The sequence below is a fragment of the Neoarius graeffei genome, chromosome 15 (assembly GCF_027579695.1).
Source record: "Neoarius graeffei isolate fNeoGra1 chromosome 15, fNeoGra1.pri, whole genome shotgun sequence".
Lineage (NCBI taxonomy): Eukaryota > Metazoa > Chordata > Actinopteri > Siluriformes > Ariidae > Neoarius > Neoarius graeffei.
Window position 1 is genome coordinate 70,367,560 of NC_083583.1, and position 22,305 is coordinate 70,389,864.

At 40.0% G+C, this 22,305-nt stretch overlaps 1 protein-coding gene across 1 annotated transcript in view; it reads left to right on the plus strand.

Moving 5' to 3' along the window:
• ell (elongation factor RNA polymerase II) overlaps positions 1-17,683 on the plus strand; it is a 91,890-nt gene extending 74,207 nt beyond the window's left edge. The window contains exons 9-12 of the mRNA XM_060941818.1: positions 5,929-5,992; positions 6,139-6,310; positions 10,708-10,752; positions 15,864-17,683. Coding sequence (XP_060797801.1) covers positions 5,929-5,992; positions 6,139-6,310; positions 10,708-10,752; positions 15,864-15,980 — 398 coding nt within the window. The 3' untranslated portion in view covers positions 15,981-17,683. The remainder of the gene's footprint in view (positions 1-5,928; positions 5,993-6,138; positions 6,311-10,707; positions 10,753-15,863) is intronic.
• Positions 17,684-22,305: the final 4,622 nt, after the last annotated feature.

A 22,305-nucleotide genomic window follows, 5' to 3' on the forward strand; every position in this document is an offset into this window, starting at 1 on the left:
TGCTATATATTCATTTGGCTTAATCCATGTTTCTGTTAAATACGGTACATTAAAGTCCTGATCAGTAATAAATTCATTAACAATTGGCACTTTAGATGTAAGCAATCAAAGATTGCTTTTATTTACTGCTATTGCACTTGTTACTTTTCAGTTATCCTAATTCTCATGCAGACGTCTGATTCTGAGCTAGTTACCTCTGGAAAAAATAAATTTTTATATGGTTAATAAAAATGGCAAGAAAACTACCAAATACTGCATTTAATTGAGCCCTTGAGTGCAAATTAAAAAAATCTGAATTATTCAATAAAATATTTGTCTACTGCTAAAAACAAGACTAGACAAGTCTAGGAGGTGTGGGGTTTTTTTTTTTGGTTTTTTTTTTTTTTGGGGGGGGACTACAATCTGATTTAAGATGTCATTCACATCGTAGCAACTATAGCAAAACTTGGTGTCCGATACTACTACTTATGTCATGCTGCAGCTTTTGAAGCACGTCTAGAAGGCAGGATACTTTTCACATGGAGTGCCTATATTGAAGCTTATGCTTTCCTGGAAAGACATCATCAAATGACAAATTGGAGCCTTGTTTGGGGGACTGTTTCGAGAAAGGATTCAGTGTTGGCTGGATGTTTTAGATAGTTGAGAGTTCTCTGATTAGTGTTGGAGCAGTGCCAGTAGCTGCATTGAAATGTAGTCAGTCAGAAAATGACATTCACCATATTTTTAAAAAAAAAGATGCACTACAGTTGTGCTCATAAATTTACATACCCTGGCAGAATCTATGATCCTTTGACCATTTTTCAGAGAATATGAATGATAACACAAACATCTTTTCCACTCATGCTTAGTGGTTGGGTGAAACCATTTATTGTCAAACGACTGTTTTTTCTCTTTTTAAATCATAATGACAACAGAAACTACCCAAATGACCCTGATCAAAAGTTCACATACCCTGGTGATTTTGGCCTGATAACATGCACAGAAGTTGACACAAATGGGTTTGAATGGCTACTAAAGGCAACGTCCTCACCTGTGATTTGTTTGCTTGTAATCAGTGTGTGTGCATAAAAGCTGAGTGAGTTTCTGGGATCCAGACAGACTCTTGCATCTTTCATCCAGCCACTGACATTTCTGGATTCTGAGTCATGGGGAAAGCAAAAGAATTGTCAATGGATCTACGGGAAAAGGTAGTTGAACTGTATAAAACAGGAAAGGGATACAAAAAGATATCCAAGGAATTGATGATGCCAGTCAGCAGTGTTCAAACTGTGATTAACAAATGGAAAATCAGGGGCTCTGTTAAAACCAAGCAAATGCCACAAAGTATCTCGCCTACAATATGCCAAACAGCACAGAGACAAGCCTCAAAACTTCTGGAACAAGGTAATTTGGAGTGATGAGACCAAAATTGAACTTTTTGGCCACAACCATAAGCGTTACATTTGAAGAGGTGTCAACAAGGCCTATGATGAAAGGAACACCATTCCTACTGTAAAGCACGGAGGTGGATTGCTGATGTTTTGGGGATGTGTGAGCTACAAAGGCACAGGAAACTTGGTCAAAGTTGAAGGAAAGATGAATGCAGCATGTTATCAGCAAATACTGCAGGCAAATTTGCACTCATCAGCCCGGAAGCTGCGCATGGGACATATTTGGACGTTCCAACATGACAACGATCCAAAACACAAGGCCAAGTCAACCTGTCATTGGCTACAGCAGAACAAAGTGAAGGTTCTGGAGTGGCCATCTCAGTCTCCTGACCTCAATATCATCGAGACACTCTGGGGAGATCTCAAGCGCGCAGTTCATGCAAGACAGCCCAGGAATTTACAGGAACTGGAGGCTTTTTGCCAAGAAGAATGGGCAGCTTTACCATCTGAGAAAATAAAGAGCCTCATCCACAACTACCACAAAAGACTTCAGGCTGTCATTGATGTTAGAGGGGGCAATACACGGTATTAAGAACTGGGGTATGTAAACTTTTGATCAGGGTCATTTGGATGTTTTTTGTTGTCATTATGATTTAAAAATAGAAAACAGTTGTTTATCAATAAATGGCTTCACACAACCACTAACCATGAGTGGGGAAAAAAGTTTTTGTGTTATCATTCATATTCTCTGAAAAAAGGCCAAGAAAGCAAAAATTCTGCCAGGGTATGTAAACTTATGAGCACAACTGTATGTGGCCAAAACTATATAGACACCTGACCATTATACTTGTATGTGCTTTATGAAACATTCCATTCCAGATTTAATCCTTTTTTTTTTTTTTTCCCTGGTTATAAGCAGCTCTACTTTCCTGGGAAGGTTTTCCACTAGATTTTTGGGTACAACTGTGGGAACGTGTGATCATTCAAGTTTCAAGTTTATTTGTACAGCGCTTTTAACAATAAACATTGTCACAAAGCAGCTTTACAGAATTTGAACGACTTAAAACATGAGCTAATTTTATCCCTAATCTATCCCCAATGAGCAAGCCTGTGGCGACGGTGGCAAGGGAAAAACTCCCTCAGACGACATGAAGAAGAAACCTCGAGAGGAACCAGACTCAAAAGGGAACCCATCCTCATTTGGGCAACAACAGACAGCCTGACTATAATATTAAGTTTTAACAGGTATAACCCTCAACTGTCCTCATGGGGCCGTCCTTCACAGGAGTGGGGCGATAAAACTCCGACCAGACACAGGGCACCAGGATGGATCAAGCAGGTCCGAGGGGCATTCAGCTAGAAGAGCATTCTTGAGATCAGGCACTGATGTTGGGTGAGGAGGCCTGGGGTGCAGTTGGTGTTCCAGTTCATCCCAGAGGTGTTCAGTGGGGTTGAGGTTAGGCATCTGTGCAGGACATTAGAGTTCTTCTACTTCACCTTTGATAAAGCATGTGTTCATGGAGCACCGTTTGTGCACGGGGCAGTGTCGTGCTGGAACAGATTTGGGCTTCTTGGTTCCAGTACTGCATCCAAAGACATTCTATACAGTTGTGTGCTTCTGATATTGTGGGATTTGGGGAAGAACCACATTTTGGGTGTGCTGGTCAGGTGTCCACATACTTTTGGCCATATACTGTATTTCCCAAAAAGGTATACACATTTTAAATAGGGAATTTAAATGTTATTGTGGTCATGTACATCCATATGGCGCTTTTTATTTTACTGTTGAACTGCTTTTTCTTTTAATAAAAATATCAAATTCCCCTGTTTAAATTCACCACACTGACATTGTACAAGCATGTTCAATCCCAAAGCCTTGTTCACTGCCCGTTTAACGAAACTGTCCCTGTCCAGTTGAAGCACATTATTCTTCCCTACGTTTTAATCTTAAAAGTAGATGGCCTTTCGATTTCATAAAATCGGTGAAATTTAGTTCCCTCTGAAATTTGGTCTTTGTGATGTACTTTTTTATTTATTTTTTTAAGGCATTCTGTGGCTGGGAAGTTATTTAATTTGAGGGGATTCCCTAGCAAATGTGCATGAAATCGCTCGCTTTGTGCAGTCAAGCGGACAGAGGAAGTCCATGTGCGCATGCGCAGGTTTACCTGAATCGTCGTCGCTGTCTTCATCGTTCGGGTTTTATGGCAGCTGGCATCCAGTGTTTCATTACTGCCATCTACAGGTTTACCTTTGACCGTGTGCCAACAATTACATCATTCTGTTGCTAAATGAGCAACTGATCACACAGAGGTGCTCGCTGAACGCCGATATTTTAGTTTGGTCCTGCGTTTTCTTTCCTTTTCAACATAACATCTTTTCTCGCTTTCCGTTACTGTAGTTGGTCTTTCTCGTTTCATTCACACATTCATGTCCACCATTGTTCTCCACTGTTTCAAATTTGTATCCCACAATGCCTTGCGCAAACGGGGAAAGCCCACCACGTGATGCATAACGTAGTATCTTGAATGAAGTCATGGTGAAGCAGGAAAAAATGGTGGAGAATTTAGGGCCACCTGGCTTTTCTTTTAGGGGGAAAAAAGTAATAAAATCGGAAGTCTGTGATTCATATTCAGTCGTTTTCAGTCCACTAAAAAAAAAAAAGATTGGATGTTGAGAAAAATTCTTATGACCTAAACGTGAAAAATCTGAAGGGCAGTCTACCTTTTAATGAAATGCTACATATCTATAAAAGTAGTGCAAATGATGTGGAACTGATGGCGCACATACAGCTCTCATAGCTAATTGTGATTGACACAAACATAGAACTTTATGCTACGATAACAGTATTTACAATGTCAGGAATTTATTTATTTGATATCTGCTTTTTATTTCTTATTGGCCTTTGACATATGCAGTGTAGCTTTACATGTTGCACAGGATTATATTTTTTACCCCTAGGATGAACCATTTATCTACCCAGCTCGTCAGGCCATCCTTAAAAAAAAAAATTAGTTTCCTGTCCACTGGGTGAGCAAAAAAATTTTCAATCGGGAGGGAGGGATTTTTTTTTTTTTTTAAATATATGGATGGATGATAAATCGCAATGCTGTTTGGTTTTTCTTTCAGTACTTTTACAAAAGCAGACACATTTAATAAAATATGACAGTTTAATCAACTGAAACTTGTACAAAAACTTTAAGCTAGCATTTTAAATGCTGACTGCAACATTTGCAAAACTTTTACAAAGGTACTTAATGTCCGACACACGGACTTTTTGTAGTTCTAAATCGAGCGTTAGGCCTAGTTCGGATGAAATTACACTATTAAAATGATCACTGAATGATTTGTTTTTCTGAATCTTTACTATTTTGCTGTTCGCTAGAATACCATTTTGCGATTTCACACTTAAGCGTTTGAAAACTCCGGATCTCCTTCCTTCATGGTGGCTGCCATTTTTTTGTGCCGCACGGCGCATGCGCAGAGCTGATTGATTCTATATTCTGCGCCGAATGCAGGGCTTTCCATAAGCGCCGGCTGCCGGCCATACAGCCGACTACACAATTAAGTCCAGCCGGCTACTTTAATGACTATTATTTTTGTAGTCCACAGGCTCTAAATATTAATTTTCGATTTTAATAAAATTAAATGTTTATCTAACGGACTGACAATAATGTCAAACTGAACCGCACTCATTTAAGTTGTGATTCGCGCTATTTGTACCGATAACCACAAATTCCCCACCGACTTCATTGATCAAGGGAGAGTAACTCCTCCGCGGCCCCGACATGCGGTGTGTGCGCGCACTTGGCGGAGGCAGTAATGTGTCGGAGGCGACATTGGAGGGAACAGAAGCAGAGATAACGCTTATTTTGTCTCCGGTAAACCAGTCTTCTCTCGTTCAATTACGTGCTGGCATCAAAAGACACCGTTGGTTGTAAATGAAACCAAACTGAGTGGTTGGAGTGTATTTTCATACACAAATGGAGAAATGTTCGCTGAGTGTGTAATTGTGTAGCCCCACTGCAGACTGTTGTCGTTGTTAATTCATAGCATGCTCAGCTGCGTGAATGTGTCATGCACCGAAAATAAGAGATTTACAAGCCAGGAACGCCTCGTGATGCAATACGCAAGAAAAGAAAAGATTTACTGCCATTTTACTTTGTATTTGAGTAAAGTGAATATATAAATGGTCTGTGGAAAATATATTTAATCCTGGGAACTGCGTGCACAGGAGTTTTTGTGTTTACTCCCCCCCCCCCCCCCCCCGGCTGGCTACTTATTTGTCATGGCTGGCTAGTGTGAGCCTTAGTGGAAAGCCCTGGGAATGCGTAAATGTCAAGTTCGATTTTAGATTTACGAACCTGAAAAAAAATGTCGAAAAAACGGCGTTAAAAAAAAATTTTCAACCGCACAAACAGCACTCACCCGGCCGGTGGACCGGAAACAGAACATTTTTTTAATAATGGCCTCATCACTGCGATTTGTCCCCAGCAGGGTTTCTGCAAGTCTGTTCTGTGAATCCCCTTGTACTTGCATTCACTTGTTTGTTTCCTTTTAGATCTGAATGGAATGAACAGCTCCAGTATTCCTGCGTCCTCATCTGTGGTGGCAGACTATTTACTGTAAGTACTCCATCTCTGCATTTCTTAAATACCATGTATAATTTGGCATTGGGTTCCTGTATTTTAGTCCTGCATATGTTTTTAGTTTCTCATGTAAAATATATTTTTAGTGATGAGACTTCCCTTCTTTTTGTATGTCTGAGAAGAAAATACACTGAGATTGGCTCCCAGGAGCAGCGTCAAAGCTATAAGAATGACTTTAACGCGGAGTATAGTGAGTACCGGGGACTCCATGCACGAATAGAGGGTATCACCCGGCAATTCACTGTGCTGGACGCTGAGCTTAAACAGCTCCAACAAGGCACAGATCAGTATAAGGTAACTACTGTACCAATACACACTGGTTAGTCTGACTAGGTTGCTGCCTTTGCCTTTTAAGCTCTACATTTCAATATGACGCATTTAAAGCCAAATAAGGAACAGAAACCTCTAGTGATCAGTATCAGTAGTACTTGTATTGCGTATGAGGACACCTAAGCCACAATTTCTGACTGACTTGTGCTTTATCTGATGTAGGGAGATCCAAGTGATAACGTATGGTTATATAATTAGCCATAGCCACAGAGAACACTGCTGTCTTGTGTATATACAATTAAGTTATCAAAGTTATCTGAACTTTTTTTACTTTTCATTATGCAATATATATTTTTCATTTCACTCTACAAGTTGTTTAGTTGTTTATTACATTGTTACAACCTGGAAATGAAATTGACTTTTTTTTGGGGGGGGGGTATTTGATTTACACACTTGTTAAATTTAAGTTGCAAAACACAAAGGTTAATTAAACCAAAAAAGGTTTGTTGACCTTTGTTGGTTGGTTACATAATACTTGTCAGATTGGATGGAGAATGTTGGCGAGCATCAATTCTCTGAACTATGGTCTAGGCTTTGACTGGCTCATACTAATATGTTCAGATTTATAGTTTTGAACCACTCCAGTGTAGTTTTGGCAGTATGCTTGGGGATGTTCTCCTGTTGTACACTGGAGCAAGTTTTCTTCTAAGATTTTGTCCTTATTTGGCTCTATGCATCTTGCTGTCAGCCCAGAGTTAGGGTTGGGTTACCAGGAAGGGCAAGTACAGGGTTGTGAATGTTGTATTGAGTTAGTGATGACCAATGTCGATTGGTTAACACTGATTAGTCAGGTAATACAGTTAAATAAATGGAGAATAAGAAAGTAGGCAGGAAATAAACTGTATATGTGCAGTAATACTTGTGTAAGTGTGCTTATCGCAAAGCTTGAGTCTGGTTAGGAATACTGATTTCAGTGTATGTAATCATGTGCAGGTGCCCTAAATGATTTGTGAGAGTTCAAGATCCTGTAGGTAGAAATGTCTCTTAGGCCTTTCTGTGTTGGCCATGTGGCTGCAGAGGCATTTGCCTGACCTCTACAGTCTTATAACCATTACTAGGGTGGAAAGAGTTTTTGATCACAACTGATTTACCACTACCATGCGTCACTGTGGTCATGATATTCTCAGAGTGAGCAGTATTCAGTTTCTACCAAATGTGGCATTGTGTCAAGACCAAAAAGTTAAATGATGGTCTGGTCAGACCACAGCAGCTTTTCCTACAATTCCCCCCCAAAATTTGGTCTCCGGTTCCTGCACACAAGCTACTACAAACCAGGGAAGGCTAACGTGTTTCCTCCAGGGGACACAAAACCAGGTGTGGTGGCTGGGGCATTGTCAAGTGTTGCTTATGAAAAGAGGACAGAGCCTTACCCTTGGGCACAGTTCTGTGACACTGTGTCTGCAATGTGGCTTTGTTCCATCCTCAGTGCGGCTTCGTACCCCACTGAGAGCATTTCAGAAGCAGAGCGTTATGTCTACCCGATTTTGTTGACTGGTTTTGGTGGTTTCTCCATTTTTGTTTGTTTTTTTTGGGAGGGTCTGTTTTGTTTATTTCTACTTTGTTCTATTGTAGGCCTCTTATGGGGGGGAAGGTCTGTGGTGTCATAACACCTTGTGTTTTTCAGTTTCCAGGATGAAAAACTCATGGCCCATGGCCAAAATCCTCCATCCAGTTGACTTCTGGACTGGTGCCACCGGTTCTGACGTTGAAGTGATGTGATGCTGTTCCACTTCTTCCTGCCTGGCTGTGCAGCTTGAGCATGGCTTGTGGCAAAAATAGACTAGGCGTGTATTTTGTGTGGCGCAGAGAGCCGCTTCTGAAAAGTGCTGCAGCACATTTGATGGAATCACAAGCATTGTCTAGAGTGGCCGCAATGCAGCCACACCTGGTGGAATCTACTTTGGAGAAGGAGTGGGTAATTTCATAAATGAGTCTGTGTGATTGATTGATTGATTGATTGATTGATTTTAATTAATGATGCTCTTTTTATATGCTATGTGTTTCTCAGTGAGAGACAGTGATGTAGAGCAAGTGTGACTTTCACCAACTTGCTGTGTGAGCTCAAATACTGTTGCCATTTTTGCGAGTAGTTTAGAGTACAACTTCAGTAATAACACCAACACTACGGTATCTCCTGGTGAAAACTCACTCAGCCAAGTTCCCCTTTTGTTAATTGGCCCAATGTGTTGGGGGTTTTGTTCTCTGGGCAAGAGCATATTGAATTCCATTCTTGCTCTGTGAAGGGTCATCTTCCCAGATGACCTCTAAGACACCATGGGGCTTATCCCTGCATGGGAGAACCCCCTGGAGGCTTGTGGGATCTTTCAGACTGCCATTTATCACAATTCTCAGCATAAACATGTACAAACATAAGAGTGATTATTTAAGGGTTTGATTAGTTTGCTTTGATGAGTCTCATCTGTTTGCAGATGTTTAACACTGGCACAAATCAATTTCATCCCCGAATTTCTTTTTTTAAATTGTATGTGGCATGGTCAGTCAGACTCTCAGGATTCTGCTATCTCTGAAGAGTACTTAGATGTTACTAAGAGCCACAGTTTCTTGGTGATTGTGTATTAAAATCCACTCACATTAACACAGTGATACCGTTGTGCTTTTGGAAGGGGACTTGTATGAGTAGAAGTGGAGACAGTGACACTTTTGGCGTGGCCAAAGGGTGGCATGCTGCATACCACCTGCGTGCGTCACCACAAATGCCAGATGAACAGAAACAGGCAGTAAGAAGTTCTGGTGTCTTATGTTCTAAATGTCTAGCTGTGGGATTATGATGAGCTGTATAGAACACTTACTTACCAACAATTACCTCATTTCTTTCCTGTGTGTGTCCTGCATCACCCTGTACAATTTTTGATAATAGAAATGTGTAGGACAGTGCAACATTGTCAGCGAGTCCAGCCAAGTCAGTGAGTTTCAGTTGATTTGAAGGTGTGCAAGGGGAAATCCCTGGTAGGAATCCCCACTTTCTGGGCTTTCAGCAGTCAGCACTGCACAAATTCCATATCCCACTACTGCAGGATCCATCTACTTGCATACTTTTTATGAGCCTTTGAAATTTCAGCCAGTTCATTCCCTCAATCAGTGGATGGATGAGAGGTGGACTAACCTCTGCCACCAGGAGTTTGAAGCGCCAGACTTGCTCCATATGCAGGTTGGCCTGCTGATGGACCTGGTCTAAGCTCAGGAGGAGCTTGATGCTCTTGGCTAAGGACATATTCATCTCAAATTCTCCTGGGTTTCAGGACCACAGTGACACCCTGGTTGGTGTGAAGAGAATGAGGACTTGGGGTGCAGGTGTGATGGAGCAAGCTAGAGGTCTGCGTGGGACAGAATTTTCAGTCCCGCTCCCGCAAAGAATTATGATTTTCAGTCCCGCCCACGCCTGCCATATTTTGTCCCGCTCCCGCCCGCAAATCCCGCATGATGCAGACGTTCGCGTTATTTCTCACGGAAGTTCTTGTCATTGGCTTGGGGAATTAAACATGCTGAGCTTAGCTGAGCTCTCCACTGACCGATCCTTCACCTAGCGCACATAGCGAGGGTGCGCGTTGCCAGGCACCTCTTTTTAAAGCAGCACTTGCTTCTGAAGCACTGTGAGCTTCACTAGAGGAGCTCTGCTCTTCTACCATGATCGGAGATCTCAAACACGGAAGAGCAGAAAGGAATCGGAAACGTACGCGAGATTAGACCACATCTGCAAATTTAGGCATCTTAAAATGCTTTTATTAATGGCAAATAAAATATCCAGCACAAATTATATATGATAGACATTAAATTAATAATTTATAAATTTATTTTAAACACGTTTTTAGTTAGCGGGACTGCAGCTTATCGCCTCTCCCGCCTGCTCCCGCATTGTGCACTCCCCCTCCCGCCCGCGCCCGCAATGAGCTTTCAAAATTTGTCCCGTGCCGCACTGCTTTGCGTCGGGTCCCGTGGGAGTGCAGGGCTCTAGAGCAAGCTTTTCAGTTCAGCAGTTATAGCTTAACTGAAATAATGCAACAAAAATGCCATTTCATATGCACAGGCTCAGCAGGACACTATTGAAGAAAGTTGCACTGCTTTTCACTGCCATCTGTCTGTTCAGCATCTCTTTGCTGTAAGACACAACATATAGGAAGAGTATCACTTATCTCACACAAGTATGCAGTCATTCATGAGATCACCCACTCCTCCTCCAAGTGATGCTTGGCCATGCCCCCATTGCTCCATTTTGGACAAGCATGTGCACACGTACTTTATTATGGGATATTTTGTGTCAATTCAGTCAATTTCAGTTCTCGGTTGTAACACTACAAAATGCAGAAAAGTTCAAGCACTGATATTGAATTATATTTTTGCAGACAATCCACAATCAAATACTTCAAGAGTATCGCAAAATAAAAAAGGTAAGTTCTCAAACTTGGTCTTTTACAGTGGGGGAACATTTGGCACCCAGGGAAAACAAATACCTGCTCAAGAGAGCTCTTGTTGGCCATTGTCAGTTATGTTGCTGGTAACCTTTTGACAAATATGTATATTAGATTAATAATGTGTAATTTATTCACAGTAGTAGTTGTCGTCATTAAGCTGAACATTTCAGTTCTTTGTGTTAAGACACCCTTTCCCAGTCTAGGAAAGTGATAATTTTGTACGCAGACATATGGACAGCCACACTAAGTTTCAAGAGTTTGTGTTTAGAAAATGCTTGAAACTGTAGGACAGTGGGTCCCCAAGACTGAAGTTCAGAGGATCCACTGTGTTTCAGGTGCTAAAGTAAACTGAAAATTAGTGACGTGAACTTGATGTATGTAATTAATTTCTGTAATGTTTATGTGAACACTGGCATTTCAATAGTGCAGTCATATTGTAAAAGGGTTTTGGGGGAGGGGGTTAAATTGTCTAATGTCTTTCACTTCATACAGAGGTCTAGAACTACCTAATGGTATCTTTTAGGGTTGTAACGATGATGCACAATTCAAATTCAATATGATATTGTGGTGTCTCCATAAAATGCATTTTCAACACAAATGGTTTCCATTTTTGTCTGCTTTAAAACTTTTATTGTAAAAGTACAATAACACTGATCTACAGCCAAAATGCTTCCAAAATAAATGTAGTCAAACTTTACTAATTCTGGGTCGCTGAGAACGAAAATGAAACTTAAAATTGTTCATTGGCTCTAGTTTTCAAGATTGACTCTATGAATAAATCTATGATTGGCTTTGGATAGTACGTACTTTTTTGGCAAAACAGCGAATGATGCAATCATAAGTCAACTTGCATCACTCTGCTGAACAAATTGCCCTATAGACTGGTACCAAAATTCAAAAAAGTGCTTATTTAAAGGACCCATGGCATGGTGGTTTGTTGAAGCTTTAAACGGGCTCGTGGAGGTTTCCGGATGTTATATCCGCAGCCTTTCTCGAAATGAACCCTCAGCACGTAGATATAGCCTCCTGGGAGAAAGCCCCATTTCAGCCCTTTTCCTAGTGCGTCGTTTTGTTAATGAGAAGCATGGAGGCGGGGAAGGGTAGAGGGTACAATACGGGCCATGGGGGGAGGGTCTTGACCAAGCTGCGCGCACACATACTCGCTGCTATCAGCGTCTGTAGCCACGCTGCTAAGACAAAACCCCGTTCTCCCTCAGACTCCTTTCGTAAACTCAACGTGACACAGACAACAGAGAGTGAGAGTGTTCGGAGTGGTAGTTTACGAACGTATAATACCCTAGGCTTGAACACGCACTCCATAACCAAAGAGGATAGAAGCAGCAACTACAGCAACATATCGCTTATCCAACAGAAGACATGCATTGCGGAGCAATAGTCAAACATAAGCTCATAAGTTACAGTCAATTTCCAGACTAAACTCAGTTTAACAGAGCATGCTGCATGCTTTTTGGTTTTGTAGCGCAGAGTACCTGGCTAACTGCAGGAAGCGGTTAGCTGCACAGCTAATGTAGCCATTGCAAGGCTAACGCACCGATTTTAAAACACGGCAAAACGACTTAACAGTTATACACTTACTTGTTCGGTGTTTGTGGCTGATGCGGCAGGGATGCTTGGTACGGACCCAGGCTTCAGTGACAGTTGATGTGCAAAACCTGCCCTGTACTGTCCCAAGTTGTGGAAACATTCATCAGGAAAATGCTTCTGACAAACATACACCGTCTTAGGTAGACTCAACGGCGTATTATTGGAGTAAATAAAATTAAGCTACTGCGTCTTCAGGGGCTCTCCCGTCGGCAGTAAAAACAGACTCCTTTCTGTGTTGTCACATCCATGTACAGCGCAATTTCCATGTTTCGCTCGCTTAGGTGGTGCCATGTTGTTGTGTCCTCTGTGGTCTCCTCACTACAAAATTGAAGTGACGTATCTATGGTGGCAACTTTTGAGCTGGGCGGGCAATCCATACAGTGGGTGGGAATCCAGAGGGGGGGCGTGGGGATCATCTCCCTTGCTGACGTAGTAAAGGGAAGAGCCTATCAACGCGCCATTTTGACGTGCCATTCTCAAATGTTGACAAAGGGTGAGCATAGTTTGGTTTACACATCATGACATATCTAGCCACTGGGGTGACTTAAGAAGGTCAGAGGAACTCATTTTAACGTTAAAAAAACTCAAAGTGAAAATTTCATGCTATGGGACCTTTAAGGAGTTAAAGGCATTTTTGAGACAAAGTCGGCAAACAGTCTTATTTTGTCAATTTGGGTGTGCCGAATTCAAATCTGCAATATGCCGAGCTCTATCTGACCTCTGTTGACCTCTAGAGGTCATTGAACTTTGGGCCTGTAAACGTCTTAGCTGAACCCAGTTTCTCAGCTTTCTAAGGAATGAAATGTACTAAAATGATTAATGAAGTTAGCAAATGGCCTTGTTTGTTAAATGTTTGGGTGCTGAATTCATTTTTCATTTGTAAAACGACATATGACCTCTGATAACCTCAAGGTCATTAAACTTGGCCTATAGGCCTACGCATTTAACGGCATTTTTAAACTGACTTTACTCCCCCAAAAAGAATATGAACAGACAAAAAACAAATAGAAAGGAACAAATACAACATTAAATGCCAGTCCATGTACATGTGACTTACTTTTCACAATGAGAATGCCTCGGCGATCACCTTACATAACACTGCATTACATTTAGCGGTTATTGTTTATACAAAGCTACTGAAAAAAGGACAGATTCAGCAGCATACAAAATGTGGGGGCATACAGGGTATACAGGTTAATCAGGGTTAGTATATATGAGTTTTTTTTCTTTGTTTGTTTTTTGTAAAGGCTTTACCCCGTTTAAAACAAAAACAACAAAGAAAAAAACTCTCATATATACTAACCCTGATTAACCTGTATACCCTGTATGCCCCCACATTTTGTATGCTGCTGAATCTGTTCTTTTTTTCAGTAGCTTTGTATAAACAATAACCGCTAAATGTAATGCAATGTTATGTAAGGTGATCGCCTAGGCATTCTCATTGTGAAAAGTAAGTCACATGTACATGGACTGGCATTTAATGTTGTATTTGTTCCTTTCTATTTGTTTTTTGTCTGTTCATATTCTTTTTGGGGGAGTAAAGTCAGTTTAAAAATGCCGTTAAATGCATACGCCTATAGGCCAAGTTTAATGACCTTGAGGTTATCAGAGGTCATATGTCGTTTTACAAATGAAAAATGAATTCAGCACCCAAACATTTAACAAACAAGGCCATCTGCTAACTTCATTAATCATTTTAGTACATTTCATTCCTTAGAAAGCTGAGAAACTGGGTTCAGCTGAGACGTTTACAGGCCCAAAGTTCAATGACCTCTAGAGGTCAACAGAGGTCAGATAGAGCTCGGCATATTGCAGATTTGAATTCGGCACACCCAAATTGACAAAATAAGACTGCTTGCCGACTTTCTCAAAAATGCTTTTGTGTGTCACAATTCTGGATTTTGGTACCAGTATATCAGCGCAAAAAAAAAAAAAAAATCATACAGTGCTATGTACTCGAGATTAAGTCTTTGCTTGACAAGAGATGCTCCATTTCATGAATACAAGAGGCAAGCTGCCAAAAAGCATGGAGTACACATTGAATAAGGACGGAGTATATTCGGTACTTGTACGTAATTATTTTTTTTCCCATTTGGTTCATAATACATTTTATTTATGTAAACTTTTTGCTGATTTTCTAGTGTTATATAAAACAGGTGAAATATCATGTAAACTGACCATAAACACATGAAGAGACCTAGGTTTACAATTTATACTTAAAACGTTACTATCGACACAATGTACGTAAGTATAAAATGTGAAGTCTTTAAATATCTTGGAAGCCATAACCAATCAGCTGTTTTGTCATATTTGAATTCAACACAAAGTTCATAACAGCCAATTTCATCTCTGAAGCAGACAACTTCTGAAAAATTGTTGACCAGTGTAATTGAAACGGGATAATAACTGTTTGATCTATTCACACACACTTCAAACAAAACATGGACCATTTTGTGTGTGGGGTTGCCAGGTCTGAACACAATTTCCATCCCAGCATCATCTCGTAAACTGCATAAAATGACCCCAAGTACTTTGGGAATTGGGAAGGGTAGTTGTGTTTTTCTTCTTTTGTAAATGTATTTGCGTTGGAAACAAATTCCTTGTGTTGCACATACATTTCTGATGTGTGGTTTCAAATCTAGCCCAATGTGGCATATAAACACACAATCCTGGCAACCCTGCTGGTGTCACTCTCAAGCGTGTTTTTGTGTGTGCATTTTATTTTGTATTAGTGAGTTTTGCTGAGAAAGTCAGGAAGGTCTTTGAAGCGCAGATATTTTTCAATCCTGCATTCTCCACTTTCAGAATATTGAAAGAATATTGAACTTCCCAGTCGACACGCTGATCCATAACCCAGATTGAATCTGCCAGGAAACGCTATCTTAAAGCACCTGTATGTGCACGCATGCATGTGTTTAGTCCCAGTGCTGGCTCATGTAAAAAAGGATGTGGGGAGTTTTTTTTTTTTTAAATATATATAATATATTCATTCATTCATTCCTGAATTGAGACGAGCACTTTTTCAGGGAAGGGAGTATGGGCTTGCTTAACTTTTTTCAACTTGTGTAATATAAACACACACTTATGAATAGCCTACTTATTGTGCAGTATGTGATTTGTATTGTTTGACATGCAGGCTTGTATTACAGCTTGGTTTAATTCTTGAATCTGATTGGTCAGAAGGTGTGCATAACAGCACAGTTTGGACAGTAGCTTTGGCTGTAACATGAACAATAGGTTATATGTGAGTGAGTGAGAGGGTGAAGGACAGATTGTTGAAGGAATGACTTTATGGCTTAGCTTGTCTCTTGTACATTCCAAAACATTAAAAAAAATGTGCATTGTTCATTTGTGAATGAAATAAAATGGAATCAAGATAAATTTGGTGGCTAAATTTATCAATATTGTCTCCCACAGACATGTATGTATAGGTGCTGTTTGTACAGAATACTCATCATAGTCTCCCATTGTTTTCTTTACAGACTAATCCCAACTACAGCCAAGAGAGGAACCGCTGTGAATATCTCCACAACAAGTTGGCACATATAAAGAAACTTATAGCAGAATATGATCAGCAGCAACTTCAGCATTGGCACTAATCATGTAGTGTTTTTCTCCTTTTACCGTCTGGAAACAAGACAGTGAAACAGAAACTCTGGATTCGGGAGAGTTTTCTCCATTTCTGTTTTCTGGCTTTCTCTAAAACAGCAATTGCGTTAATGAAAAATGTAATGAGAGCATTCCTGCCCCCCATAAACTGGGCCTACAGCTCTACTGAGGGCACTACAGGCAGTTATCAGTTTTCTTTTTCCATTTTTCCCCCCCATTTTTGCAGGGGGTTGGGTGGGTGGTGTTTTACACTGCATATGGAAAAGTCTTCTGGGCATTGGTTCCCTCTCTAATAGCACATAGGTCTCCCAAAGAACAGAAGACCTTGGATTTTTTTCCCCCCTTGCTTTATAAACTGGGGCAGGCAACACTGAAACTGGTTTCTCAAAGTTTCTTATTTTGTTTATTAAAGGAAATTAAGAGAAATATCATGTTTCCCTATATATTGAATGGAAGGTACTCATATTTATTCTTTCGTCTTCCTGGGGGTTTATACCAGATCTGTTGTACACTCCTCAGTATGAGCTCTAAACTTTTTTCCAAGGTTAAAAAAAAAAAGAAAAAAAAAACAACCTCTCACACACACAAAACAGTATTTTATGCAAATTCTGCCTTTGGTTCCAGGTAGTCTATAGTTTGCAGTTCATTAAGTTTATTCTCTGGCTTATGCAGGGACTCTCCTGAATATCTCAAACCAAGCCAGTTTAGCCTGTTTTTACACTGTGTGTGATTTATTGTATTGGTCTCTTCCATGCAATGGATGTTGATATGCCTACAGGTGGGACAATGGTGTCTGTGTAAAGGCTTTGACTGTATGCTATTGACTTTAATTTCTGGCTTGATGGATCCTGCTATGCCAAAGGTGGTTGTTTTCCTTATTTAAGAGCCTGTGTGATAGTCGGGTGCTACGATTGCAGCCATCTATTTGTGCCCACCCTTCTATTATGAAGTTACCTATTACTATTTAATATGTGCAAAAGCATTACACCAGCCTCGATGGACTTGGTTTTCAAGTCATGTTTATCAGGTAAATTATATACAAGATCACTCAAATATGGCTGTATCCCTTTAAAGTATCAAGAATGCGTGCACATGGAGAGATCCAGAGAGTATGAGCTGGATATGTGCTGTATCGTATTTTTATTTGCCAGTCCTTTTGGTCATGTAGAGCTTTAGACCAACTGCAGTTTGGAGGAATGTGTATGAAGACGGGGTCCCCCCCCCAATCATAATTCACACCATGCAGTTATGTAACTGACCTTTTAAGTGCCAGCATTTTGAGATGACTGCTAACCCATAATGCAGGATCAGTCTGAGTATTTGTCATCCTGAGTGTTCACTTTTCAATTGCATCTACATAGTCAGACCAGTCACAACTCCTATTATGTCTGTAAAGATGTTAAGAATGATTTTAAAATTGACAGCTGTCTAGAAATAGTTCAACTGTTCAATCTTATCAGAAGATCCTTTCTGATATTGAGCTTTTTATGTTTAAATATTAAAATTTCTGCACTTTGCACAGCCTCTTGCTGTTACTCTTACCTGGGTTTTGCTGCAAGGAGACATTTGTCCTGTCCATCTTAGTGCATGCTTTTGTGAAATGTGTTCAGGAAAAAAAGACCAGAACTTGTACAATAGTTTTGTTACTACTGTAGAAGGGTATTCCAATTCTAATAAAACCTGATGAGATGCATATCTGTCAACATTTGAGACTGGAGAGCAGAACATACCCTCCATTGTTTTCCCCGTCGGTGTGAGGAGCAACTGATCCTTTAGTATTGGGTTTAATTTCTTCTAATTACACTATCTTATTTATTTGATTTGACACTGCATTGTGTTGGGTAGGTTAGTTCCTGGTTAGGTGGAGAGATATTTATAGCACTTAGCAGAAATCTTAGCCCCTTTCTAAATTAAACTACATTTTAATAGAACCTTGTCTTTACAAACCACCAGGGTTGTTTTCTCCTGAACGTGATTTTAATTGGTGCTACAGCTAATTGGTGCGAGCTGCAAACAATAACACTGTTTACATCCTTGCATTATTTTAGGACTCACCTCAATCTTCAACTGGTCTTAATTTCAGTATTTTTTATTTTAGTTATGCGGTCAACACGATTAGCTTCAAATATGCCAAATGACCTGTTGTATAGGATAGTGCAAGATACAGTGTGCTGCTGTTTGAACCAAAAAAAAAAGGGGGGGAGGCTTTTGAAAAAAGTTTCAATGTTAATGCTAAAACCCAAAGCTTTTTTTTTTTTTTTTTTTTTTTAAATGTTCAGGACTGGGACTGAAATTTGTCTTAGAATTTCAATAAAATTCTCAAACCTTTTTTATATTTTGGGGTCATTTTAATGTTCCTTGAGAGCCATGTTTCTTCATCCTGATCCTGACGTACCATGGCCATGTTGATGTTTTACCTGCTGCTTACTTATCAACTTCAACTGAATGTGAATGAAATAGCCTGAACTACATTGAAGTAGGTGAGAGAGAGGAGAGAAGACACCAAAATATGCAGGGCAGTGGTACTCCAGGACCAGAACTGAGAAACACCACTTTAGTGCAGTTTCAGACAATGACTTTAGATGCCTGCATTTAAAATACTGTATCACTTGGTTCACTAGGTGGAAGCAAAGGCTTAGAAATTAGTTTGTTCTTGCAGTCTCATTAGATGCCATGGATTAGCCTAGATAAAGGTTTTCCTCAGTTACATGATTTAAAAAAATTGTTGAATTTGGTGCAAGTGCACCAATTTTCTATGCAGTGATATAGAAATGCTAAAATGAGTGAAAAGGTCTTTTTTTTTTTTTTTTTTTTTTTTTTTTTTAAATGGGGCTAGAAAGGATACCTCTCCTCCTGGAGATCTAGATGCAATAACTTAGTTTCAGCAGAAAGTTTGTACACGTGTGCCTCATTTCCAAGATGACCACTACATTTACTTTTCTATAAATTGGTTATGGCCAAGTCAACAAGCAACAATTCTTCTGTTTACCCTCAATTAGTCCTCAAGATAATTGTTGACTGCTTCCATCTTACTGATTTTAGTTAGTATGTAATGCCGTTTTAAGAGTTTGTATCTCTCAATTTGCTACAAAGGTGGTGATTCTTGGTGTCCTTACAGTTTTTAAAGCTGAAGAATCTAGCACCATATCCTGATTAAATGTTGAAAGCAGTGAAATGAAGAAAAGCCTCATATCCTAGCTCACACTAGGGACATTTTGTTAAAATGTATTGTGAAAGTCTGGCAATTTTATGTAAAAATGTCTATCTCTAATCTTGGATTAAGTTGCTTGAGTGGGGTTCTGGACAAGACATACTGGATTAGATCCTTCATCTCCGCAGCCCTTATGTTCAACTCCCCTGGGTAGTCCTAAACTGAATTGAGTTTAGAGTTTACATTCTAAACTCTGCTTGGCACCATGAATTTCCCCAAGGCATCTTCCAAACTCTGGCTCTCGGACACATCCACTTTCATCTTTCACCAATGCTGCTCTAGTATCTGTTTGGGTTTACTATAGAATTCTGTTATTAAATTGAGGTTTCTGCCTAATCTGGACATTTTATTATGAAGTGGCAGTTGAGGTACATCCAGCAGAAATCTTCCATAGTTTATTTTTCCTGACTGGTATGCAGCAGTTATCAGAACTCCGCTGAAGTAGATTCAGTTGAGGACTACCCAGGGGAATTGAACATGTGGGCTGCGGGGATGAAGGATCTAATCCAGCCCACCAACTGAATTTAAAATGTATTCCAAATTAACATTTTCTTGTGGATAATTGAACTGAAATTTTTTTGGGGGGAGCTAGTCTGTGTTGGTCCACAATGGAGCAATTAAAATTAGATACTGATAAAATGTGCTAGTGATGTAATTCATTGAGTTTAAAAAATTGACACCTAAACAAGTTTTGTATACAATCCCAATCAATCATTGTGACGATGTCTATTTTTAAAAGCAAGTAAAAATTAATTTAATTCCACTTTATATATAATTTCAAGATCATTTCAGTGTCGGGCTGTAATGTGACAGAGTTGAAATACTTGGGCAAGGGACTTTATGGTAAAATGTTTCTTTACAGACTAATCCTAACTACAGCCAAGAGAGGAACTGCTGTGAATATCTCCACAACAAGTTGGTACACATAAAGAAACTTGCAGCAGAATATGATCAGCAGCAACTTCAGCATTGGCACTAATCATGTAGTGTTTTTCTCCTTTTACTGTCTGGAAACAAGACAGTGAAACAGAAACTCTGGATTCGGGAGTTTTTTTCTCCATTTCTGTTTTCTGGCTTTCTCTAAAACAGCAATTGTGTTAATGAAAAAATGTTATGAGAGCATTCCTGCCCCCCATAAACTGGGCCTACAGCTCTAGTGAGGGCACTACAGGCAGTTATCAGTTTTCTTTTTCCATTTTTCCCCCTATTTTTGCAGGGGGTTGGGGGTTTTGCAGGGGGTTGATGTATGATAAAATGATTAATTAAATTTTTTTTAATAAAAATTAATCACAGGCTGTTTATCTGTTTTGTAGATGTACTGCATGTTTAATCCATGCATTCAGAATGTATATTTTGGGTAAAATGCTGAAAAGTAAGTATGTCTAAGAGAAGTTCATGTATTATTGGGGTATTGAACTAATTTTAGGATTTGTCCTACATGAAATAACCGGGGGTAATATAGCCCATTAGCTAAAATGAGTTCCACACCCCAGTTCATTCTAACCAGTCTCCCCCCCCCCCCCCCCCCCCCCCCCCCCCCCCCCACACACACACACACACACACACACACACACACGCGCTACTAAACTAGGAAAGTTATACCGGTACCATTCCTTGAAAATGTATGGATTTGGGAGCATAAACTAAGAAAAGGTCAGTTCTAATGGAGAGATCACCAAAGCCTTATGAATTTCCGTGGTTAATTTTTTTTATATAATAGATTTAGAATTTCTGCAGAGACAGTAGTTTATTCTACTTTGCCACCTTTTACAGCATAATATTGCAAATGTTCTCACTATTCCACTACCTAAAGTGTTTTTTTTTTTTAATAAATGTGGTATACAATTGTACTTGCCAAAAACAGTGTATGCCCAAGACTTACCTGTACATCAGTGGATAACTTTACTTAGATATTGTGTATTTAAAGGTAAAAACTCTACTGCAGAGATGGCACAAGGATACAGCAGAGGAAGGGTTGATGCCTCACAGCTCCTGGGTCCTGGATTTGATCCTGAACTCATGTTGCTGCCTATGAGGAGTTGTCCACAGGCATCAATGAGTGTGTGAATAGTACATTGTGATGGCTTGACATCCCAGCCAGGGTCTATTCCCACCTCATGCCCAGTATTCCCAAGATAGGCTTCGGATTCACCCCGCCAAGGATAAAGCACTGAGTGAGAACTGTACTGCAATCATTCAAGATGTGATGCTCATACGACACATCCTTTCAACACACTCGGGGCTGTTTTTTTACTTTTATAAAACAATACTCTTCCCCAATTGTATCCTCTAATCACATGATCACCCAGAAAAGGATGGGTTTCTTTTTGAGTCAGGTTCTTCTGCAGCTTCCTTCCTCATGTCATTGCAGAGTTTTTCAATGGTCCTACTCTCAGCTCTTGCTTGATCATTAGGGTTATAAATATATATCCACTTTTCTGTAAAGCTGCGTTGTCCATGTCTGTTGTTACACACCGTACAAATAAAACTGATGGGCAAGTTTTGTATGATGTGGGTGATGCCAAGAATCTCAGCAAAAGCATAGCTTGTCTGCTCATTACAAGTAACTGTTTCCTCATTTACACAGACTGGCCATAAAAAGAGACTTCTAGAGAAGAGCATGAGCTTAAGCTACATCCATCCAATATCTATACTGCTTATCCGTCAGGGTTGCAGGGGAAGCTGGAGCCAATCCCAGCTGACTTTGGGCAACCTACACAATGTGTAACCCTATCTAGTTTAAGCTACATTTGCAGAATAATTATCTGCAAGAGTAATTAGTGTTCTAGATTACACTCACATTACCGCCACCTGTCCTGAGTGCTCATTGTTATTACCACCTGGGAGACCATGCCTATGATTGATCTGTATCTTCCCCCAACAATTCAGCACAGTAATTTTCACTGTCTGCTTTTTTATCTTTATCTCTGCTTGGAGTTAGTATCTATACTGGTCTCACAGAATGTCTCGCTTAGCTCGCCAGCAAGCCAAACACCTTCACACACTAGCTCGCCAACACTAAGGGTGAAGTTCATAAGTTTTATCGTCAAGTTTATTTGTATAGCGCTTTTAAGAATAAACATTGTCCCAAAGCAGCTTTACAG